General features: G+C 33.8%; 1 protein-coding gene across 8 annotated transcripts in view; it reads left to right on the forward strand.

Annotated features, from left to right (window-relative positions):
- KCNT2 (potassium sodium-activated channel subfamily T member 2) overlaps nt 1-26,752 on the forward strand; it is a 436,518-nt gene that overhangs the window by 317,136 nt on the left and 92,630 nt on the right. For 5 of the 8 annotated variants that reach the window (XM_074389701.1, XM_074389699.1, XM_074389705.1 and 2 more), the window contains exons 15-20: nt 5,756-5,926; nt 7,596-7,825; nt 13,589-13,802; nt 16,023-16,128; nt 17,099-17,271; nt 24,503-24,574. In XM_074389701.1, the coding sequence (XP_074245802.1) occupies nt 5,756-5,926; nt 7,596-7,825; nt 13,589-13,802; nt 16,023-16,128; nt 17,099-17,271; nt 24,503-24,574 (966 nt within the window). The remainder of the gene's footprint in view (nt 1-5,755; nt 5,927-7,595; nt 7,826-13,588; nt 13,803-16,022; nt 16,129-17,098; nt 17,272-24,502; nt 24,575-26,752) is intronic. The other 3 variants (XM_074389700.1, XM_074389702.1, XM_003938147.4) reach the window with 3 other exon arrangements.

The following is a 26,752-nucleotide window of genomic DNA, read 5'->3' on the forward strand; positions in this document are numbered from 1 at the left end:
GCTTTCCATTCTGTGCTTTTTGTGCCTAATATTTCTTGTGTTTTTGCTGCTGCTATTTTTACCTAATTATAACACTAAATTGATATAATATTAAATTCACTTCATGTCCGTTAGTGACTATGAAACTCAGTGGTTGTTTTTTTTTAAATTCTGACATATTTATCATAGAGAAAGTAATGTGTTAGACCTAAAAATTATTCTGGTGAAGGCAAAAGGAATGGTATAATTAGAAAAGCAGAACATTAAGTAATTGAGCATGAAGAACATTTTTAGATTATTCTTTGTTCATTTAACAAAACATACATATGAAGTTCTTACTCTGTGTCAGAACCAATGTCACGTCTTGGGGATATAGTGGTAAACAAGACATGATCCCTTTTCTCATGAAGTTTATTTCACAGGGAAGCAAGATATTAAGGATTAATTAACACAATTTAATGTTACAGTGTTATGAAAGGAGAAGCACACTACTATCAAACTGAGGAGGTGATGATTAAGCTGAGGGTCAAGAGCGGATAGGCCATAGGAGGTAGAGACAAAAGTATTGTGGAAAATCCTAGAATCAAGAGTGAGTGTCTTGTTCGGAGAAATTAAAGACTTGCAATGGCTGGTGTGCATCAGAGAAAGGAGAGAGAAGTAATATATGAAACCTGAAATAAGTCACAGAACAGGTCAGCAGGGCTCTGTAATGATAATTTTAAAAGTTTAACTTTATCAAATGGAAGGAGAAAGCTCTTTAGGCATTTTCAATGGGAGAGTGACATGAAGTAATTTGAAATTTGGAAATTTACTCTTACTACATTACTATAAAAGGATTTGTGAAAACATTCACTGGAGAAAAGGAAGTGAGTTAGGACTGTTTTAAGGTGTAAGATTTGATGATGGAGAAAGGAATAAACAGATAGGTGAGTACAAGTCACACCTGGGTGATAGAATTAAAGGATTTGTTGCTACAAGCAGTTTGGAAATACATGATTTATTTTTGTAGTTATTTATTCCTCATTCAAAGTCAATCTTGAATTAAGTCTACTCAGATATAAAAAGTAAGATAATAAGAAAATAGAGATAGAACAGTAAGCTGAAGACAAATGAAAGGTTTTTGGACAGTCATACAGGATATAAAATGTCCTGCATTACTAATAAAGCTACAAAAACTTGGCTTTTAATGCCTTACTAGCTGAAGAAAAGTAACGAAACAGCAGCAACATTTGCAACAGTGAATATTGGAGCTACTCAGAAGTGACATTCCTGAACAAAGTGCTGACTTTTAAGCCAGTGTATCTGGGTTGAATTCTGTAATCTACCCATGCTGGCAAGATCAAGACCATTGAACCTCAGTGTCTTTATCTCCAAGGTGTGGTTAATAGCATATATCTCATAGATTACCAGAACAATAACATTCTTTCATTAAATTAATATTTTTGAACATCTACTATGTCTTAGAAAACGTTCTAGCCACTGGAAATCCTCCAGAAAACAAGGTAAACAACAGGGCTCATTGGTTTCGCTGCTACTTTCTGCTGAGATTCGTTTTGGGTGAGAGGTTGTGGCAAAAATAAAGAGTAATTAGCATGCAAATGAAGGTAGAATATGTTGCTAACATAAACATGTCAATTTCATCCAAATTTATTATTTTAAATCCGTTCTACCAATCATACCAATACAATATTCTTTTTTAAAAGTAGATAAGCTGATTTTAAGTTTCTTTGATAAAATAAAGAAAGCAGACTACCAAGGAAAATTTTGAAGGACAATAATAATGAGAGGGGATTACATTGTATCCTTAAAAATAATATGCAGTTACAATAATTGAAATAGTGTGCTATTAGTGATTGATGCAGAAGAATCAGTTAACAGGCCCGAAACTATATAACTAGGAATTTGGTGTTTGATAAAGGAATCATTTTAAACTAGTGAGTGAAAAGATAGATTATTCAATACCTTGAGTAACTGAGTAGATATTCAAAAAAAGTTAAATTCAATACATGGAAATGGAAAAATGATTACTTTATGCCTATGTAAAATACTAGTCCTACAATATTAGTAAGGACGGGCCTGGGGAAAGCTAATATAATGTAGACTAAATGCTGCCTTGAAACATAGCAAGGAAGCAGTGAAAAATATACAAACAAAAAGCTTAAATCATTAGTACCAGTCGTGGGTTTTTTTGCCTTTTTGTGATGCATTTTATTTTTTATTTGTTAGAAAATATTAAGACATTCACAAGGTATAAGAATGTTACCATGAATATCCATGTACTTAGCATTCCAAATTTTAAATAATAAGCATTCCAAATGTTTGTGAAAACTGCACATATACCATCTCTGTTTGACGTTTTCTCTCTTTTTCTAGGACTTAATTTGCTATAAAGCTGAATCTTCAGACTATTATTTTATCTAACATTTTGTATTTAAGGTTTCCGCATGATGCCTTTTAAGCACTGGGACTTGCATTTTCACTGTTGTCTATGTGGATTTTATTTGTTTATCCGTATTTCTTGTGGATATGCATATATAAGATTGTTATATATTTTTAACTTCCTTTAGCAAATTTTTCAGGTCTACCTTCAGAACATACCCAGAATCTAACACGTTCCAAACCATGATCATCTAGGTAGATTATTGCAATAATCCACTCACTGGTCATTGCCCCTTCTTCAATCTGTTTTTAACACAACCACCAGAGGTATTTTATAAAATATGAATCAGACTTTTTGTACCAGTCTTCAGAATTCTCCGGTGGTTGCCAAGTCATCCCAATTAAAGGTCAAAGCCATAGTACAGTTATTTATGAAGTTCTTCCTGATCCCTCTTCCCAGGTAGTTACCTCTCTGGCCCCAGTTTCTCCTTCTCCCTGAACTCCAGCTAAACTTGCTTCCTGCCCTTTCTTAGCCACATCAGGCGTTACCTCTGTCTCAGCGAAGTTCATGTAGCTGCTTCTGCCTATAATGATCTTCTCCCAGACCTCTCTCAGCTTCTTCAAGATTTTTACTCTAATGTCATTTTTTCCCCAATCACACTATTTACATTTTATTCAACCTGCTAAAACATGAGCTCCCTTCCTGCTTCATTTTTCTCCCCACTATCGTCACCTCTAACACACAACACAATTTGCTTTTTCCCGTTTGTTGTTGGCTGTCTCCTACTAGTGACTCCATGAGACAAGACGTTTTTACTTTTTTTGTTAACTGCCATAACCTCATAACCTTTGAATCTAAAGCCTTTCCTGGCATTTTACAGGTGCTCAATTAATGTTTTGTGTTTTAGTTAATGAGTGGGAACTGGATATACACACGAGTATTACCTGTAATAGTAATGTCTAGCATTTCTCAAGCAAATAATGTGAGCTGCAAATAACAAAATTTGTATATTGACAATTAGCTGAACTTAGAGATTCCTGGTTACCTATTAAGGTTTTGTAGAAATCATAAAGGAAAAAAACATTCCCAAAGAAATGACATCCTAAAAATTGAATCTGCCTGAGGGGCAATGTGCCAGTATAAAAAAGCAATGTAATAAGCAAATCACTTAAGAAAATTGATCTGAACTGTCCTTGTCCAATTCCATCCATTTCTGTTCCTTAAGTTACCACACTGTGTTCCCGTCAGCTTCTGGAATTAAATTTATAACTCTCTTGAATAGCTTTTAGTACCCTTGCATGACAATTAGTTGACCTCATGCTGGCTTTTGGATCTCAAACAAATTCTGATGAACTACCAGCATCATCTCATACATTTTCAGTCTTTCAGATAGATTCTGTTTTTGCCAAGTACCGTCTTGCCAAATAGTAATGTGGTACATAACAAAAATAACTTTATTTTTTGTTTGCCAAAGGGAATGTTTTCTCCACCAGGAACAATCATTCTTAGGAAGCAGTAGCTAGATGTAGTCATACACAAGCAAAAATTGAAACTGTTTTATTTTGTTTTTCTAGTTCCCAAAATACATTAACATTACGGAAGAATGGGTGTAGGTTTTAAAAGCATTATTGTTTAGCAAGTCAACTAGGTATATTTAAAATGGCTCTGAAATTTAGCAATGAGGAAGGTGTAACACCAGAATAATATTTTCAGCGTATATGTACTGTGTGTTTTCTATGATTCCAACATCTGATTTGTGTTACGTCATTTAATCTAACCCAAGGAAGCTGATACTGTTTTTCATGGAAGAGATAAATAATCACTGAGAAGTTAAATAACTCACAAAAGATTGTACAGTTGGGACTCAGATTAGGCAGTCAACATCCAGGAACCAGGCTCTTGACTCTTAAAGCATACTTAAGAAGGAAGGATGCAGAAATGAGATGTACCTAGAAAATATAGATTTTTTTTTTTAAAGCTTGTAGACAATTTGAAAATGTTGATATATCCTTCCTAATAACCCGTTAGACAATACTCAGAGTTTAAAATGGCTTTTAAAGTTCTAAACGTGGTAGCAATGACTTGTGATCTGTGGTGATCCATTAAGAATCTGTTAGAGATTATGATCAGTTATTTTTATTATTTTATTTATTTATTTTTTAAAAACTGCATTTTAGGTTTTGGGGTACATGTGAAGACCATGCAAGATTGTTGCATACACACATGGCAGTGTGATTTGCTGCCTTCCTCCCCATCACCTATATCTGGCATTTCATATTGCTTCTAAAATGTGCTTTTCTTGCAGAGTTCTTAAGCTTTATTCAGCAAAGATAAATTTATTACATAAAATGAGAAAAATGCTATTTATCTATCCATTATAAATTTCTCATTCATTGCATTTTTAATATATTTTTAAAGCCACTGAAGGTGGGCAGCACAGAACATTCTAGAACAGAAGACATTGTACTTTTTGTGGTAAACTTATCTTCTTTGTAAAAATACTTTTGTGGGATCTCTTTTGGAGATTTAGTCAGTTCAGGCTGTTATTACAAATTACCACAGTATGGGTATTTTATAAACAACAGAAATTCGTTTCTTATAGTTCTGGAGGCTGGAAATCTAAGATCTAGGTGCCAACATGATCAGGTGCTGGTAAGGCCCCCTTCTGAGTTGTAAACTGCTGACTTGTTGTATCCTCTCAGGGCAGGAGGACAGCTCTTTAGCATCTTTTTAGAATGCACTAATTCCATTCCTGAAGGATCTACTCTCATGACCTAAGTACCTCTCAAAGAGCCACCACCAAATACTATCACAATGGGATTAGGATTTCAACTTGAATTTTGTGGTTGCACAAATATTCAGTTAGTTGGCAAGACCCTTACTTTTATCACAGGGAAGTGTCTGTCTTGGCTGCTATACAACTGGAAGAAAGTCATTGCTATGATATGAACAAAAAATAAGGATATATTTTCTATAAAATCAAATTGATAAATTGAGATAAATTTATAATTTTAAACATAAAGCAAAATAAAATACCTACAAGAGCCCTGCAGGATAGGTAAGATAATGTTGGTCATTATTATAGAGACTACAACAAATTTTACAGGATATGCATGATAGGATATACATAAAGAGAGACTTAAAAGTTAAATTCTGGATCTTGAAAAACTCTCACTTCCTAGAAAACGACCATTTCTCAAGCTTATGTATATATATACTGTTAATTTCAAAATGTTTGTAGAAACTCTTCCATATAATGTCATCTTCAGAGTTCAAAGCATTACTTGGATGCTTCTTGGAATAGTGCTTGCCAGTTCTTATACAGTTGAAAAAATTTTCTGTGACAATTGTTTTTTAACCACATTCACTGTGTTTTCTTCTTGTGTGTACGTGTATGTGTGTGTGCTTGTGTTGCAGAGAAGGCCAGCAGTCGCCAGAACAATGGCAGAAGATGTACGGTAGATGTTCTGGGAATGAAGTCTACCACATTGTTTTGGAAGAAAGTACATTTTTTGCTGAATATGAGGGAAAGAGTTTTACATATGCCTCTTTCCATGCACACAAAAAGTATGTTTCTGCCTCAGAGAACAGTTAAAATATCAATCAATCAATCAAGCATATCATGTGAAAGGAGTTTTCAAAAATACAATGACTGTTGTGCTCACGGGTTTAAGCTTTCTGGAATTTTTGCCACAATGTTTTCCAATGTTGAAACATTTGAACCCTGGTGTATGTATGGTCCCTATAAGATTGTCAGGAGGAAATTATAATTTATAGGAATTTTTTGCTTGGCAACTTTTAAACTTTTTAAATTTTTAAATCCATTAAGAATTTACAAACACATGAAAATCTTCTTCACAGATCTGAATTTTAAGGTGTTGATTAAAAACTAAAACCAAGTAATACAAATATTTATAAAAGCTATACATTTTAAAAGAAAATCTCTGATGGTGGCCCTTGTTTTGGCCAGAGAAGTAAGTTAAAAAGTAAACAGAACTACCTTCCAATTCACACATGGAACAGTTTTTTCTTTTCCTTTAAAAAAAAAAAAAGGATTTACTTAAAAAATAAAAATATATGTATATAATGAAAATAATACCTATCTGAAATGTTTTAGTATAATATATTTTGGAGGATTTATATCTATGAAGGCTACTAATCTCTTATGTAATGTACAAGAGCTCACAACTTACAGTGCGTTCACCTGTGATTTTTTTGACCTTGATGGTACAAAACAATAGCCATTCAGTAGAAACCTTACTTCCAGTATCCATATAATCATTCTGTTTTTCAGTTTCAGTAGAATATTCGATAAACTATGTAAGATATTTAATACTTTATTATAAAATAGGCTTAGTATTAGATGATTTTGTCCAACTGTAGGCAACATAAGTGTTACAAGTATGTTTTAGGTTGGCTAAGTTAAAACTCTGATATTTGGTAGGCTAGATGTATTAAAAGCATTTTTTATTTAACAATATTTTCAACTTAGGCTGATTTATCAGGACATAACTATCATAAGTCAAGGAGCTTCCGTATTCTACTTTAATTCTCAATGTAATTATATTGATACATATATTTTATTGCTTAAAAGTATCTTTAAACTTAATTAAATTTGTAACGCTTTAAGGCACATTGAAATAAAAATACTGAGAATGATTTGTGTTTGGAGGAAACCCCAAAGAACATATTAAAAATTGTTTAAGGTGCCTGTTACGTTTAAAGTTTGGTATTTTTTTCTGATTAAGTGCATACCTATTTAAGACTATTGAAAAAAATTTTTTTTTCTAAAATTTAAAGTAAACCAAATATGATAAATTTAGTGACCCTCGTTGTCTTTCAGGTGACCACAGTAAGTTTCTTTCCTTTGGCCAATAGTTTTAAACTTCCTTTTTTTCTTTTCCAAAGTAAGAAATACTATTTATGTTTTTTGACTAAAGTAAAAATTTTTGTAAAAATTTGCAAAATAACATTACCCTTATTGTATAACATGCACTCAGGTTTCTTACGTTCTTCCATTCATTTTCATTTAAATATAAATTTATAGGGGTCATAATCACCTAAATTGGTTTTATAACACACTAAGAACATAGTTTATTTTTCTGTAAAAATGAGCGTCTTGACCTTCTAGACATTTCAAGCTTAAAAATACCATTATTTAAAGCTTTTCTTTTCCTCAGCCTAACAATAATTTACTAATTTTCTTACAAACTCTTATTTTCTTTTTTAAATTAAGGTTTGGTGTCTGCTTGATTGGTGTAAGGAGGGAAGATAATAAAAACATTTTGCTGAATCCAGGTCCTCGATACATTATGAATTCTACAGACATATGTTTTTATATTAATATTACCAAAGAAGAGAATTCAGCATTTAAAAATCAAGACCAGCAGAGAAAAAGCAATGTTTCAAGGTCATTTTATCATGGACCTTCCAGATTACCTGTACATAGCATAATTGCCAGCATGGGTAAGTATTAAAAATTTTGAAAATATAATTAATTTATTCCTAAAATAAAAATAATGACAAATACAAATACATTTCAATTTTTATTAAAAGTTTAAAGGCAAATTTTAAACATGCTGTATTTTACAAAGTAGGTATGATTAGGTATACACGACAGTATTTCTAAGTTGCAATTTTTTTTTTAAATAAGATATTAGCCTGTTAGCCTACTGTGGTTGAATGTAGCTATAATGTCACCTATTCTGGAGGCTGAGCTGGAAAAATTTCCTGATCCAGTAGTCTGAGAACAGCCTGGGCAACATAGAAAGACCCTGTGTCCAAAAAATAAAATCAATCTGAGATATTACAAAAATACTGCCAACAATCATTTTATATTTCTGATTGTATAATAAGCACCATACACTTTTATATTTCTTTTGTAAGTTCTCTTTGTAATTATCACCAACAGAGGCTATTTCAAATATTCTTCATTTTTCTCAAAATTCTCTTTCCATCTCCCACCTCACTCTCACCATTGAACTTGGCTTCTATGACATAGAAGAAAAAAGATAAAAGAAAAATACCTCCATGCAAATAAGAATTTCTTTACAATTTTGCTACCTAACCACCTACAAACATTTAGTATCTGTCACAAGGAAAATGTGCCCTTTTTAACTAACACAGATACATTTATTTATTCCATGGGCCATGCTCTTGTTCCTCCTCAGAGACTTTACTCTTTAATCCATCCTCATTACCTAACTTCATTTTCTATTCAGAATCTCTCCCCTCTGCCCTCTGCCATCTCCCATCTCCCATCTCCCGTCTGCCCAGTTGAGTGTGACATCTGCAGTCATATCTCTGAAACTATTTTGGCAAGGTCACCACTCTTCTCTTTGTCACTATATGTAATGATTGTCTTCACAGCATATGATAAGAACGTTGACTATGTTCTTCAGAAACGCTCTAATGCCTTTTTTCCTGCATTGTACACATTTATTTTCCCTGTATGGTCACAACTGTTCTCATGGATTCAATTGTTCATCAACTGATCTTTTCTTTATCTAGAGTATTAACTCAACATCTCTTTAGAGCAACAGGAACTGCCTACTGGTTATTTCTATTTGAGTATTTTGCAGGAAAAACTAACACAGCATATTCAAATTAAACTGATCTGTACCGTCTCATTCAACAGCACCTTTTTCTCCTTCTCTCTCTCGCTCCTTTTTTTTTTTTTTTTTTTTTTTGCTGAAATGCAGTTGACACCATTATCCTTTGATTTGTAAAGTCACAATTCTGACTTTTCACCAACTTGCTTTTCTTATACCTCATAGTTAACCAAATTCTTTGGAATCTGATCAGTGAATAGCTCCGAGAATCACTCCGTTCTTTCCACGTCCACCACCAGTGTCATCGTGGTCTGTGCCTCCACCCTCCCCTCCGTGATTGTCTTCGTTCCCTGCCCCCAGCCTCGCCACCCTGTCCTCGATTCTACACCCTGCCGTCAGAGTAATACTTTTTAAACAGAGTTTTGATAACATCGTTTTCCTGAATAGTCACTTGCTTTCTCTAACTTTTATAATGTGACATAACTTATAAATAGGATAACCGAAAGTTCGTGTTTGCACTACGCAATCCCAGTTTTCTGAGGAATGTTCCAGTTTCTTAGTATTGCTCCAATTTTTATAATTGTCCTGATGTGATTATTAAACACAACCCCTTTTACTCTTCAGCATCAGAAAATAAATTAGTCACTTTTTTAAGAGGCTTTTTATGAATGGTATTTTCTGACTTTTCGGATCCCACATTTTACCACCCCTTCAACTGTTCTCCTAAGCTCCAGTCATACTTACTTTCTTTCAGTTTTTCGTCATTGGGCCCTAACACAGTAAGTTTCCTCTGACAGGCACTACACCCCATACCCCAACATGGCTAAGTAGTGACTTCTAATCCTTTATGTCTCAGTCTAAATATCACTCCCTCCAAACACTATTCCATGGTTCTACCTAGACTTTCTTAGGTAACTCTATTTGTCATTGACGTATTTTTATTTTACAGTAGCAATACTCAATGTACTCAAAAAGTATTTATTGATTACCTAATATGTGCCCCGAAAGGTATTTGTTGAGTACGTAATATGTACCCTGAAAAGTATTTATTGAGTACCTAATATTTACCAAGAACTGTCATAATTTTTTGTGATAAAACATTACTGAAGAAACAAAGATGCTTAGTTCCCAAAGCAGATATTTAAAAAAGTAAATTAGTATATTAGTGAGTTATAAGTTAAAAGGGAAAAAGTAAAAGAAGGAAGCAGAGCTAGTATAGGAGATAATTAATTTTGGGAGGAGTGGATTTTTAAATGAAGTGGTTAGTAGGCCAGAAGGTGATGTTTGAGCAAATACTTGAAGGAAATGAGGAATTCGTCCTCTGGAGGTCTGGAGAAAGAGCATTCCTGGCAGAGACAATAGCTGGTGCAAAAGCCCTAAAGTGAGAGCCTGGCGGGGCTCCAGGAACAGTCAAGAGGTCCTTGTGCTGGAAGAGTAGCAGGAGCTGAAGAGCAACAGGTAGAAAGAGGCCAGATCCTGCTGGACTTTCTGAGTCCCTATGAGGACTGCAGCTTCTGCTCTCACTGAAGTGGGAATTATTGCAAGGTTTTATGTAGAGCCATTGACCTGATCTCAGCTGTGCTGACTTGTTTCAGTACTCGACTCGGGCTGCTGTTGAACATAGATGGTTTGGAGCAAGGATCAGACTCTTTTCAAGTGGAAGTGGTAAGAAGGAGAAAATTTTGGATGTACTTGGAGGATAATCAGGATTCCTTAAAAAATGGAATTGATACTGTGAAGAAAAGAGAAGTGTGAAGAAATAGAAGGGTTTTGGATTAAGCAACTCGACAAGGAATGGCCATAAATTGAGAGGAAAAGCTAGGGGAACGCAGGTTTTGAGAGGTCAAGGGAAGATAAAGAGCAATTTGGATCACCTCGAAGATGTCTAACAGGAAGTTAGATATAAGAGTCTAGATTTCAGGAGAAAGAGGGAGAGAGACCCACGAGGAGGTATCGGCAGGGTCGTAGGAAAACCAGATGAGTGAGGTGTTCTGGAATCCACATGCGCTAAGTGCATCAGGAGAACAGCATGGTAAGCCACGTCTAATGCTGCTGATAGGTCATATAACTAAGGACCGAGAGGTGTCAATGGAATTTAGCAATGTGTGATCATTGTTCACCCTGATAGGAGTTGTTTCAGTGGAGTGGTGGGGGACAATGCCAGATTGGAGTGGCGTTGGGAAAGAATGACAGAAGACAAATGAGGAACAGTCTAGATCTGGACAGCTCTTAAAACACCTGACTGCCGGAAGGAGAAAACAAATGGCTCTGTACTAGTGTTGAAATAGAAAGAAGTAATAGAGGCAGAGAGATTGAGGCTTTGTGTAATAGATTGTGTGTAATTATAAGCCATGGAACTTAATTTAAGTAAGGAAGTGAAAAGATGTCTTTTGGTTTAAAAGCACTGAAAGGAGAGTGGGTTAATCGATTCTTATTCCAGTGAAAATCAAGAGGCAGAGAGCTGGAAAGACAAGGTGCAGGTGTCAGAGAGTGAGATGCCACAAGGAGAGAAGATGGGCAGCAAGTAATGATTATGAAAGCGAAGGTGTGGCCATGAGCAGGAATGACTGACAGTGATAGAAGAAGCCACTGCTCGCGGGGAGGACAAGGAGCTGGGTCTGGAGTGTTGGAAGGAACATCTATGTGTGTAGTGAAAACGGCCAAAAATCAGGACAGACGAGGAGGAGAGACTCATAATGATGCAACAGCTAAGCTGCCCATGTGTATTCAGTTGCATAGGTATAGATGTGGGGAACATGGAGAGTCTTAACGTAAGCAGGGTTCTATTTTGTCAGGAGGGTGGACTGAAGCAAAGATATATCAGGGGATCCAGGGGTCTATGCAAGAAAATAATCATAATGCTTAAACGTAGGTAATTTGGAATTTAAGACAGGTAAGAAGAGAAGAGAGAGGATCAAACTATAGTATCATCAGTAGAACTGAAGTTCCAGCATGGTAAAATCATAGCTAGAATTGAGAAATCAGTGAGAGTGACCTGAAATGACAAGAAATAGTGGTGGTCAAAGGGCGAATGCCTAAAAATATGTGCAACATTGTTATTACTGGTTATAACAAGGTCTAAAAAAAGGACTGTGGAAGTGAAGGGCTGAGATAAGGTAATATTTTCTTCAGTTCACGTTATTATAATGAAGAAGAAGGTTGGAAGGTCAGAGGTTTGAGGAAAGCAGAGTTTTAAACAATCATGTCCCGCATCAAGACAATTCAGTCAGTGATGGTATGGCATGCAGTGGTAGTCCCGTAGGACTGTAATACTGTATTTTTACTGTACCTTTTCTATGTTTAGGTTACCATTGTGTTACAGTTGACTACAGCATTCGGTACAGTAACACGCTTACAGATTTGCAGCCTAGGAGCAGTAGGCTACACCGTACAGCCTAGTAGAGTAGGCTGTCTCCTCTAGGCTTGTATAAGTATACTCTGCGATGTTTGAACAAAAAGAAATCACCAAATGTTATATTTCTCAGAACATATCCCCCTTTTTAAGCAACACGTGGCTGTAATTGTTTCAAAGAGTGGGACAAAGTAGAGACTGATGACTTAGAAAGATGACCACATGCCACTGAGTGCATAAATGAAACAAATAATCGTGCAATATGATGGCGTTAATCACTATTTTCTCTAGGAGAGGGACCTCGATTTTTCATAAATCAATATTAAAATTGATTTTTAAACTTCAGTAAAAATCACAAAGGGAATTGCTGCTTCTACCTACCATTCCTTGAGCGCCTCAAGTATTTAATAGCCCTAAGCCACTTGGCCTAGGCTTGCCATTCTTACTGTCTCCAGATACTCCCATGACTTGTGTGTTCCTTACTGTACTGCAGGTCAGAAATCAAATGTCCTAACTTAACAGTGTCCTTCTTACCGAATCAAAGTTCTGTTCCTCTCCCTGCACGCTACTTATCTCTATCCACAATTACCCATTTATTTGTCTCCTTGCTACGTATGGGTTTCATCATGCAGAAGCTTTGTTGTCTTCTCTACACATTTCAAGTACGTGGAACAGTGCTCCCCGTATGTGGCAGCCAATAAATGCTCATTTAATAAAAAATAAATGTAACATATCAGCAGTCCTGGTATTTTGAAAAGTAATCACAAATCAATTACAAAAAGTTAGCTCAGTAGGAAAGGGGGCTCCTGAACCCAAGAGGCAGACGTTGCAGTGAGCTGAGATTGTACCACTGCGCTCCAGCCTGGAGGCTAGAGTGAGACTCTGTCTTAAAAAAAAAAGAAAAAAGAGGAAGAAGAAGAAAGAAAAGTGAGGAAAGACATAATGAGAAATTCACAAAATGGACATGGTTAACAACAAAAGAATAAATTTTAAAGAAATATAAATTGGAACATCAGGGCATACTTTTTCACTTTATGTTTCTATATACTTCAGGATTTTACAAATGTTGTGTTTTGTGCTATAGAGCACCACTCTGCAAGTACACTTTTATGCAAATAGAGATTTTTCTTGTCCAGGGAAATGTCCATGTGCAAAAGAAATATTTAGCTGTCAGAACTAAACATACACGTGCGCGCACACACACACGAAAATATATACTATATATATCTTGATTATGTTCATTATATTTCATATTTCATTTAACTTTCTATAGTAGTGATCAATATGCCAAACGCCTTGATGAATTTTCGTGTTTTATTATTTTAGGTACTGTGGCTATAGACTTGCAAGACACAAGCTGTAGATCAGCAAGTGGCCCTACCCTGTCTCTTCCGACAGAAGGAAGTAAAGAAATAAGAAGACCTAGTATTGCTCCTGTTTTAGAGGTTGCAGATATATCATCAATTCAAACATGTGATCTTCTAAGTGACCAATCAGAAGATGAAACTACACCAGATGAAGAAATTTCTTCAAACTTAGAGTATGTTCAGATACTCTAAGGTGTAATATTACTGGGTTTTGTGCTAACATCCTTAAGTATTTTCTTTAGGTACCTTTCTGATAGGTAAGGAGCTAATGATCTTTCCTTCTCAACATCCTAGAATCATTCCTATATACTTCAACCAAAACACACCACTAGTGGCCAGTATATTCTTAACTGCAGAGCATAATAATCCCTCAGCTTTCTGGCTTCAACATATATTTCTGGTCTCTTAATTATCCTTTATCCTCAAGGAAAAAAAGATATAAATCAGTGTTCCCAAGATATAAACTTCAATTTCATAATTATATGCTTTTTATAGTATGTCGTACTTTATACTTTGGATTTATTTTATTACACATCGTATTGAAGTTCAATCAGTTACTCAGTGAAAGGTAAATGCAGCCCCTACATTAAGCTTTCCTTACGTATCTTCATGTTCAGCACTTTGATAGTGTGCATTAGTTAATATTTCAAATGTATGAATAAAATTACTGTTTCCCTTTCCTAAGCTTTCATAATTAATAGAGTACCAATCTATGTAGTATTAACCACATTGTAGCCTGCAGTAGAATTTTTTTTACATGTCTTCCTCCACATATTAAATTGTCATTCTTCAGAAAACACAGCTGTGCACAGCCTTGACTGTGGAGTCCTAACTGCATTGTTTGCCACGCCAGTTCCACTTTGTATTTATTGACTCTGTACAAGTGACTTTAAAAACAGGCCAATAATGTATTTACCTGTAAATGGGGCATAATTACTACTTCATAAAGCTATGCAGTGATTAACTGAGATAATGGAGAAAAAGTGCTTATGCCAAAAGAATGTTTTGTGCAGAGTAAGCATTCAATTAGCATTAATTACTGTTAGTCATAGTACGGGTACGGCATTGGTAACATAGTATCTTAACATTTCTTCCAGGATCTTTCATAAAATGTAAGTTCAAGTAATGTTGAATTCAACTAAAAAGAATTTAAATATTATTGAAGCGTGAAAATATTCTTTGCTTTAATTTCTCACACTCAAAAAATTGTTGTAAGAAAGGTTGATGCACCCACGAAACAAAGTATGCTCTCCAAAGAAATTAATGGTCAGAATCCTCAAATATACTTGGAATCTAGGATGGGAACAGGGAGAGGTTTGGCAACAGTGTCTTCACAGGAAACAGTGTTTTGGAGTGCGATTGAAATTCTTTCTTTACACTTCTTAAAATCTAGAAAAATGAAAGATGTTGCAGTAATTATGGAGATTACCCATTTCTAAATTTAAAAAATTTTACCCTCTAATTTTATCTTTCAGCCAATAAAGTTTATGTCCTGAAAACACTGATTTGCATCTCTTCTTTAAGGATAAAACAGTTTTAACTAGGTCTGTAGTGTTATGGCTTAGCAGGTACATTTGTTAAAATCAAACACTTCCTTACTTGGGGATAAGGGGATATTCTTTTCACTGAATTTTATTTAATTGCGTATTTTTTATTTATGCTGCTGCTACATTTTAGAAGTTTCATTCTGAAAGTCAGTATAGCCGAAATATGCAGGTGGCTGTTTTTCAGAAGTCAGCAAGTGAAATGTCTATGATAATGTTTTAAGCATGATTCCAACAAAAACTCTGTTGCTAAGCAATTAACTCTGTTATTTGCTCCCTTTTGGTTATGTATTTATGGCTAATGAATATTGATAGAGCAAATCATAACAATGTGTTTTGCTTTAAATGTATTTTGTAAAAATTAACACTACCTTTTTTTTAAATGAAAATCTTCTAAGATGAGAGCAAATTTTTTCTAGAAAGGAACAACCAGTCAATATTTCAGGCTTTTTGATCCCTGTTGCAGCGACTAACTCTGTTACTAAAGCACAAAAACACCCATACACAATACATACATAAATGAGTGTGGCTGAATTACAATAAAGCTTTATTTATAGATACTGAAATTTGAACTTCATTTAATTTTTACTTGACATGAAATACTCGTTCGATTCTTTTCAACCATTTAAAAATATAAAAACAACCCTCAGCTTGCAGAACCATGCGGTAGGCCATATTTTATCTAGGGGCCACAGTTTGCCTACCTCGATTCTTAACTGCCTCTTTATCAAAATATAATTGTAACACGGTTATTGATATATTGTGATCAAAACAGAGGAACATGACCATAACTTAATTTCCCAAATCTGCATGCCTTATTCAAGGGTAATATTTTGTATTTTTTTACAGGTATGCTAAAGGTTACCCACCGTATTCTCCATATATAGGAAGTTCACCCACTTTTTGTCATCTCCTTCATGAAAAAGTACCATTTTGCTGCTTAAGATTAGACAAGGTAAGCACTTGTTGCTAAAAGAAATGAAAATCAGAGAAAATTAATTTGTAAAAATGTGTCCCTTGGGTCAGGCGCAGTAGCTCATGGCTATAATCCCAGCACACTGGGAGGCCAGGGTGGGCGGATCACTAGGTCAAGAGATCGAGACCATCCTGTCCAGCATGGGGAAACTCCACCTCTACAAGAAAAAAAAAATAAAAATAAAATTAAAAAGTTAGCTGGGCTTGGTGGTATGCGCCTGTAGTCCCAGCTACTTGGGAGTCTGAGGCAGGAGAATTGTGCGAACCCGGGAGGTAGAGGTTGCAGTGAGGTGAGATAGCACCACTGCATTCCAGCCTAGCAACAGAGCTAGACTCCATTTCAAAAAAAAAAAAAGCATACCTTGATGTCCTCTTGCAGCAAGGTTTAGTTTACAATAAAACAAGGCCTGGTGCGGTGGCTCACACCTGTAATCCTAGCACTTCGGGAGGCTAAGGCGGGTGAATCACAAAGTCAGGAGTTCAAGACCAGCCTGGCCAAGATAGTGAAACCCCATCTCTACTAAAAGAAAAAAAATTAGCTGGAAATAGCTGCAGGTGCCTGTCATCCCAGCTACTCAGGAGGTTGAGGCAGAGAATTTCTTGAAATCGGAAGGCAGAAGTTGCAAGCAGAGATCACGCCACTGCACACCAGCCTGGGCAACAGAGCGAGACTCCATCCCAAAAAAAAAAAAAAGCACACATACAAATTGTTGACTCTTTCAACATCAGGCTACAAACCAGCAGTTCATTTTTCTTGTCCATGCACACTTTTATTTTTTACTGCAGATTGCAGAAATGGGCATAGAAAAATGTAACTATTTTCAAATTTGTTAGAAAATAAGTATTTACATGGTGAAATTAATTTTACATTTTCATATGTCTCAAATATTTTCACCAAATTTTAATGGAATATAAAAATGCCATTTCTTTGTATAATTTTTCTTCTCTAGAGTTGCCAGCATAACTACTATGAGGATGCAAAAGCCTATGGATTCAAAAATAAACTAATTATAGTTGCAGCTGAAACAGCTGGAAATGGATTGTATAACTTTATTGTTCCTCTCAGGGCATACTATAGACCAAAGAAAGAACTTAATCCCATAGTACTGCTATTGGATAACCCGTAAGTATATTTTAAGATACACAAACAAGACAAACTTTTTAATATTATATTAATGTATATCAGAAATAATTGCCTGTAATATGCTGATAGTATTTTAAATCAGATACATTATGGTAAATGATCCATTGGGAGATAATATGCTGTGCTGTGATACAAATATATCATTGAATATGATTATGTTTCAGAAGTACTACTTAAAATATCACTGGGATATTCTGAGAATTTTATTTAAAACTACTGTGCAAGTGATCATCTACTCATAATACCACAGGAAACAGGCCACTGAAATAATTACTGCAATTTTCCTTAAATTAATCAACTAAGCCTGACAAATCTCTGCCAAAACTGGACAATTTTTTTTGTCTTTCTAAAGAACCATTAATTATCAGAAAAGCATTTACTGATCCATTTTTATATGTTATAACAAAAAGCATCATCATAAGTTATGATTGGACCACTGTTAAACCATATATTCTATAACATAATAGGAGTTATGCTTTACCATGTACATTTATTTTGAAAATATTGGATTGGTTTGCTTTTGTTAAATAAGACTACTTAAGCATTTCAAAATTCTTATGCAAAAATAAATATAGGTCATTGAATGCAACGGTCAAAGCCATTTTATTCTAAAATAATAATACCCGTCTGTTTGACTGGAAATTAGTAGCAGGTGTCTTTCGATTAATACCATATTTTAAAATTCTCTCACTCTCCTCTTCCATTCCAATGTCTTGCAAATGTGAAGATGAACTATTAATAAATGAGGCAAAATTCCGTTGCTTCTCACTGCCTTTCAAAATTATCAAAAGAAGTTTCTCATATGGGAGACATCTCCTCGGTACATTACAACTTTATGTGTTGGTTATTCTGACTATACCAGTATCAAAATACTGATGCAACTTTCTTAGCATCATCACTTTAAGAATAATCGACTCCAGAAATTTAGCACACTCGTAGAATTTTCACTTGAAGAATTTTCAGATATGATTACTCAATGACTTTTTCTGTACCTCTTTGGCATCTAAGGAAAGCTGAGGCATATTTATGGTAAATGTAGAGGAACAGAAACCTGGACCAAATTTTAGAAGAAATAGAAGCTTGTTAAAATACATTTTAGAACAATCAAAGTTGCGAGTGGTGTGTCTGTGGCAACACAGTGGTTGTAAATCACTTCTTTCAAACATAGCCTTAATTCTGAAGCATCTCTGGTAGGAAGCTCTGGGGAATTGGCTGAGCTGCCACACGAGAGATGCCTGACTATGTGCGTTCAAATGTGTCAGCTTTGACTTCTTGGGTTTATGATATATCCACTGTCCTGAAAGTAGAATTTAAGGCAAGGGCATTTGCAAACATTGCTTAGAGTAGCTCCTACTTGTATGGCTTGGATCAAACTGGATCAATTTAGGTACCAGGTTACAGACAGGAAGAAAGGAAGTGGCTTGAAAAAAAGTGGAACTGCTTACAGCATCCTTCTGATAGGACTAAGGAGAAAATTGTATTTTCCTCCTCTTTCCATAATTTCAAGATAGTTTCTTTTCCTGAAGTGTACACCTCCCTGCCAAAAATCAGTCTCTTCATATTTGGGCCTGGAGTTTACTCTATGAACAGAAATGGGCTCCTCATTTTCAGTCTCCAGTCTTGTTAAGTAATCTTATCTCAAATCTCTTAAGTCTTCATTTCCGACATCAAGCAGGTGGCAGGACCTCAGAAGCGCTCTACATCTGATGTAGATTAGGAGTGCTTCACTTGTAGGTCTGAGGTAGATTTTAGAGTAGCTGTAACCAAATCAATCCCTTTCTGTTTGGTTTTGAATAAACAGGTTACAAAAATGTCTGTTACTGAATGATTGATTTGTGTATTCAGATTATAAAATAAATTCTGTGATTGATCAAGGCATGAAAGAATGAACTGTATAGCCAGTCTTCATTCCTTGATCAATCACAGACTAATCTGAAAACTACTTCTCCTGATTACTGACAACTGTATTTCTGTATAAACATAGATGTGACTTTTATCAGAGAATAATTCATTTGAATAAAACCATAAGGATTATTCAATAAAGTTAATATTACTTACCTCCATCCTGTATTCATAATTATAATGACTATTGATCATTTACTACATGCCAGTCATTATACTACACAATTTATTTTTCATTCTAGTCCCACAAGTCACATATTTACAATACATGTATAGTGATGATTTAGTCTTAGACAGATGTGCCAAGCAGTTTAAAATCTCAAATTACCATGTTAACATTTAAATAAACTGAAAGCTGTGTGACATGGCCACAACACTTGTCTCTTATTTTAAGAGGATATAACAGAGACACAAAGAAGGTGAATGACCTTTTTCATGGCCATTGCTTGAATTAGACCTTTCTATGAAATTTCTATTTTATTTTTCTTTCAACTTACAGGTTTTCGATATATGAAAAAATGTATATTGCTTGCTCATTCTTTTTGAAAACAAAAATATGTCTTAACTTTGAATTATTTTTGCATTAAAAGTTCCCTTTGCCTTCCTAATGGTTTACATTTTGGAATCTTAACAATTTATGTTATATTGTTATTCAATAATTCTTGCAGGATTTGACTTTATTTCAAAGGGTTAGGTTGAAAGTGCATGCTGTAAAATATATTAGCTTTCTGTGTACTTCCTAAAAGTATGTCTGATATTCTTATTTGTTGTCCTCTGTTCCTTTGGTTCAGAATGAGGAAACTAAAACTAAACACCAATTAATAATGTTCCAGGAAGTTTTATGCAATTCTTTTTTTTTTAAGCAATGAGATGCCTGTCGCTCTGAAATGCATAGCATTTTGCAGTCTATCCTTCATTATCACAAAGGAATATGAGAGTTTCTTCTTGACAGTATTTTCATGTTATAGGAATTTGTACAGCGATGACCGCATGCACTTCATTGTATTAGTGTAACTAATTAGAATTATTAGTTAGAATTATTAGTTAGTTTTGAGAGTTTTACTTTACATTCACATGAATACTGCTGAAAATAGTATTTAGTATGTGGCTATTTAAAAAAATTAGTTCAAAGGCCAGTTAATTCAATAGAACAGAAATAAATAATAGCAGATGTAATAAACATTGAATTTTAAAATGTGAATTACATTTATAATATTCATACACATAATATGACAAAATCAGTGTTTACGATGTTTCCGAATAGAAAGCTTTCTAGATCTCAAATGGTAATTAAATAAAGTTCGCTCATATTGAAAAACATCTTTCAGCTGGTACTGCTTGTTTAGAGCTGGTGTCACTTCTGATTGGTTGGCCATCTGTTCTCTTTGATCTGTTGTGCCATACTGATTTTAAATATTTTGATTACCACCCCAGATTTAAAGGTCATCTAGTCATTTTTAACACCATCTCATGTGAAAGATAGCAAAGCAAGTCAAAAGCTAGAATATATTACCCAAAGCCACATAAGGATGAAGTAAAAAATCCAGGGTTTTGCTCTTAATATTTATCAAAGTGTTATTTACACTATCCATTTATTAAATCAACCATCTTTCTACATAATGGCGCCAAGTACACTTTAGCTTATTTTAAAATTAATGAGAAAATGCCCATGTCACTGTTCTTATTTTTAAAATTCAAACTTCAGACTCATTCAGATCTGAGATAAGTTCTAAGTTTATTCTCTTGATAGGTCTGTTAAATGCTACTGAGTCTTTTTAGCCACATATTTCTGATGTGTAAAATGGTTAAAACATTTATCTTAAATAGTTACTGTGAGATGATGTAGATAATGTATATAGAATCCTAGCGCAATATCTGGCTCATAAAAGGAAGACAAGAAATATCATTTTTTTCTGCTGTGAATCAGGAAAAGAACACAGTTATTCTTCAACCTGATGTAGGGATTTATATGAAAACCCAATTAATAAAAAAAGGACATTTATTTAAGTAGTTAAAATTAAATTACTTTTATATTGTCTAGCAAGGAATAAACTTCTTTAAAGTGGAATTAGGAAATGTTAACAAAATAAACTGTGCTCATAAAAGCATATTATACTACTTCTTGAACTTGAAATAAATTAAATTTTTATTGTTATTAAATGGGAACTAAATAATGGTTGTGAATTTTACAAATTCATACAAATTTGTAAACCCTTTTTTTTTACTTCCTAACAGTCACTGACTAATATTTGAATGGCAACTTTTATTATGAGAATTTCTGTAAGAATATAAGGCTTTGGCTCATAAGCAGTCATCTTTTTTAATAGAATTACAGTTAGGACTCATTAATGAATGTGCTCATTTTTCTTCTGTTTACTAACTCAGTTACTTTTTGTGTTTGTTGAATTTTTATTTTGTTTATTGCCAGTTAGTTTAGCCTGTGTCGTTTTGTTTAGTTTTGGTCCATGTATATGTATTCCTTCTGGATATATTTTTTGGTCATGTTTATCTTTTTCATTAATTACAAAATACTTCTTTATGTACTAAGCAACTTTGGTTTACAAATTTGATATAAGTAACAGTTTTTTGACATTCGTTCCTTATTAATCTGTTTGTAATAAACTATATAGTTAAATCTGTCAATTATTTTCACTAATTTTCCTTAATGTAATTCCTAATATAAATAAGTCTTCTCTATTTAGTAGTCAGATTTTTTAAAATGCATACATTTTATTCTACATAATTGTTTTTTAAATATAAAACCTCATCGGTACCTTGGGGACACAATGTAGGAAAAGGACATTTTTGGAGTGTTTTATGTTTTGCTTAATGTTTTTCAATAATAATGCTTCCCAATATAAAGGTTATACTTGCCAATTAGCTACCTCCCAAAAGAATTAAAAAATTGTTTTATTATGAGCCTATAATGTCATTTATGTTACTCAATTACTAAGCAGGTTGGGTGCCATGAAGACTGTTGACAACGTATTTAAGTGAGCTGGCATAATACGTGTAAATGCAGAATTTATTCTTTACATTTCAGATTTCCATTTAAGCTATCTTTTTCAATAGCTGCAGTAGTTAAATCTATCTGTTATACAAAATTAAATTTTGCAAAGAATACAGCATAGTAGACCACTTACCTTAGATAACTTTCATCAGGATTATATATTTAGCAGGGTTCAGGTGACTTCATTTATCTTGTAACATAGCTGAATTCTCGTAGAGATGAACCATGCTACCACAATACAGAAGTTAAAGCAATTTCCAAGGATTGGCACATTGCTTGCCTATTGTAAGTACATATTTGTGGTAGAATTGCATGTGACTGAAATTCATGAGTTTCTTAAAGCATAACAATGATTAAATTTGATGGCCAGTTAGCTTATTATATTCTCTTCCAGACCAGCAACAAAATAGAAAGGTCTTATCTTCATTTTTAACTCTAGTAGAAGGGTGGCATAGAAGCAAGACTTACTTTGTCCACAGTGACCTCAAGACACAGGTGAAGGGATTTTGCAGATCACCGCAACAGCTCAGTGTTGCCCCACTCTTATGGTGCCTGTATCCTCCTATGTGCTTCTCCAGTCACTCACAAGGCAGGGTGAGAGAGATGTGGAGAGTTTTGAATCAGCAATTAAAATAGCCCTGCTAATTTTAAGAAGCAGGACAGTGCCTAGAAAGGGTATAACTAGAAATCTCTACCACAAGGCACTATCAGAGACTGCTACTGGAGTGTGTGTTTGGTTATGATATTTGTTGAAAACATGTATCAGGATCTTTAAAACTATTTATAGATGGTGATCCATTAATATCCCTTCTATGAATGTTTTGGGGTAATGATAAAAATCAATGTTTTAAAAAAAAGGAAAGAAAGAAAGTCCTCCGAAGATGTGAATACCAGTGTTAAATACAATAGCAAGGTACTGCAAAGAACGGATAACTGCACTATTTAACAGCAAAAAGTGAAAATAACTTATAAACTAAATAAGTGAGGATTTTAAGAAAGAATTGTGGTACATTTGTAAGATATAATAATACTGGGTCATTGTAATGACTACAAAGAAAATGATGGGGAGAAAGTTAATCAAGGTTAAAATAATGGTATTCTTTACGAGTTTTTTTTCTTTTTTTTTTTTTTCCCTGAAATGCTTTGCTGCATTGAGCATTCTTTTTCTTCAGAGTGTAAAGAGCTAGAAGGATGATCAACAAGATCAACCTTATCATCAAGAGAGAAATAAGTCAGGGAGAGCAAAAAAAAGTTTATCTAGCCAGGGAGGCTTGTAGGTGCTATAGTTTTCTTGGCCTGGAAGTTTCTTTTCCTTTTATGCTGAATAAACGCTTACTAATCCGTTAACATTCAGATTAAACATCAGCTCTCTGAAATGTTCCTCAATTCTGCCTCCTACGCATAAGATATTGTTTGCTTTTACAGAATAAAATATATAATAGAATTGTATGATTTTATACATGAATTTTTAAAATGCTGTGTTTCTTAACATGCTAACGGGTTTTTTTGCATATGCCTGAGTGTATTAAAATGTCTAGTAAATAAAAATTTTGGGTACATATACACTGAGTGAATAGATACATGAAGGAATTAATAACTTTGTAAAATGAATACAGTAGATTAAGGGATTTCTAAGGAAGCTTTCCAGTTTATGGTTTTTTCCTCCAATATGTATATAAGTAAAAATTTCAGTCACGTTTCCTTAATAATATATATTGAGTCAATCAATAAATTAAAAGATGAATTACTTTCACTATAATTTTATAAAATATATATTTTGCATGAGCATATTTACTAGATTTATTTGACATACTGAGGTACTATATAGGGTATGTTGCGATTATACTTATCTCCCTTAGAAAATGTTGTTCTTAATAGGCATGCTTCATAGTTGCTCACTAATAGGTGTTAGTACCTACTGCTTTAGATCATCTAAAAAGCCTTAGTTTTTTATTTTACAAGGCTTCCTCTGCATGGATGACTTTTAAATTTATTTATAAGATTTCTTAGTCGTAATTAAGAATATAAATTCCGTAGTTTTGTAGAATGATGCCATAATGTTTCTGATTTAGAAAGCTGAAATGCAACTTGTTTTTATAATTCTGAGGGCACTGTATGATTCATAACAAGTGCAAATGACATTTTCTAGTTAATGTTAAGAAAAAAAGCACTTAAAATTAATTTTGTCAGCAGTGTTGAGTTTTGGAAATGCAAACTAAGTCAACTTACTTCCTTTCCTTAGAAGTGCTGCCACTGTTGTGACATTGTGTTTCATTTTGTAACCCATCTACTACTTAGGCCAGATATGCATTTTCTGGATGCAATCTGTTGGTTTCCAATGGTTTACTACATGGTGGGCTCTATTGACAAGTAGGTGACAAAATCTTTGGCACACTAACTAGTGTAGTGTCCTGTGGTTTGTCATGTGCTGTGCCTTGTTACTGCATGATGAGTGTAATTTGCCATGTCAGTATTGCAAATATGATATATTTTGCATGTAGAGCTTATGTTTTCGTGTTATACATCTTGTATTACACTTCCTAAGCAGTAATCTATTGTTGAATTAAAACAAATCTTGCTGCATGTCAATTTTGTCAGTTTTGCTCAGTTTCTAATGCTATTTTTAGTTTTGTGTCATCTATAACAATATTATTACTATTGACATAGTGGTAGAGAAAACTAAAGATGCAATATTGTGATGTATTGATAACCTTATGATAACTTCTGGAAACTTTAAAATAATTTAGAAATGCTCATTTTAACTTAGGTTTATAAGTTGGAGCAGTTTGTTAAGAGTTCAGTCACATTTCAGAATTTATAATTTCTAAAATATTCGTTAATTAAAAGGACATGTGTGTTTAATACATTAGTAACTAAATACGAATTCTTATACATGCATCATCATGACATTAAAAAATGTATATAAATAAAAGATCAAAAAGCTAACATACTTGAAATAATATGTTACTTTTTCATTTCTAAAAAATGTCAGCTAGAGTCTTCAAAATAAATGCTAAAATTGACCAATTGAGAACTTTAACTTTTACATTTTGTTCTGTAGATGTTGAAGAAAACAAAAGTTTTATAACTTTGAAAGTGTTTACTGCTGTGGATACAATAAAGATCAACCAGTCTAAAATATGTTTAGCCTCCATTCTACATTAATATAATTTACACGATCAGTTATCACAATAGTAACCATGTAAACAAAACGTAGTTAGATGTACTAAAGTTCCCATTTAAATTCTACACGTGTTTTATAACCAGTAATCTTTTTGGAAATGTTTTGAAATGATAGTGTTCTGTTAAAATTGACTGGAAAAACAGTATGCTTAAAAACGATAAAGAATAAGCCTCCTATCTGCCTTTTCTGATGTAAACTGTGAAGTGAATTCTTCCTTTATGAAAGTACTTATGGAGAGGGAATACAGAATTGAGAGTATCAAATTCCTAGGGACAGAAATAAACCGTAATTGGCTACAAATTGTTAATTGTTGGTCTGGTGATAGGTATGTTCACCTAACAATTCTCTTCTTTTGCTTGTGTTTGAAATTTTTCCTTAAAAATACCTCTTTGAATGAATTCAAATGCATTCATCAACACCTCTTTACACTCATACATTTCACATGCTAGTCCTTGGAAAAGGCAGTCTAGGGAGGCTTTGCCAATTATTCCTGTAACACGTTTCCGTCTAGATTGACTTTCTTGTGCTGCCATCTGCTGGCCACGCTGTGGAAAGCAACCATAGTAGGAAAAAATAAGGCAGTTGCTTTGCAGAAATTATGATGGACAGGAGTTATAGGAAGAAGTTGGCAGCCTACTTATAAAAAATTAAGTGAAGTAGTAAATAGAAAAATAATAATATGACCTTAAAACAAAAAATTTAAAAAGCTTCTACGTGGTTCAGAAATGTTCCAAATTTATCTATTTTCTATATAGATTTAAATTCACGTTTAATGATAATTTGCCAAGGTTATGAGTAAACTATAGCAGCTAGTATTTTTGAGACTGGAATTAACCAATACATGTGGGTATATGTAACATTTATCTTTTTAGAACAGGTACTCTTAAAGTGAAGTTTTGGTCAAGGGTTCACCAATGTCATTGAATTATTGATGATTAAATATTCATCTTTCCTATCTTCACTTCTATGCATATATACTTACCCAGTCACTCTTATCCTCGACTGCCCTATACTTTCCTTTTCATGTATAGGTAATTATAATGAAGATTTTTTTTTAATGAAGAAAAAAGATTGTGAAAGCTGAAATATGAGAAAGTGATGTGAAATTATAGTAAGGTGGTTTGAAGACATATGACTTAAGTGTCATTTTGATGGTCCATAAAGGGCCATCTCATATTCATTTTCCATCTAACTCTTTCTTTTTTAATGTACTTTAATAAATTAAGAAACATTATGATACATTTCCTGAATAAAAGAAAGACCCAAGTATCCCTAGGCACTTAAACTTGAAGTCATCATAGTGGTTGGATGTTATGGTCCTGGCCCCTCTTATCATAGGAAATTTATTTGGAATAACATTCTGT

This window comes from Saimiri boliviensis, chromosome 19, assembly GCF_048565385.1.
Source record: "Saimiri boliviensis isolate mSaiBol1 chromosome 19, mSaiBol1.pri, whole genome shotgun sequence".
In the NCBI taxonomy this organism is placed as follows: domain Eukaryota; kingdom Metazoa; phylum Chordata; class Mammalia; order Primates; family Cebidae; genus Saimiri; species Saimiri boliviensis.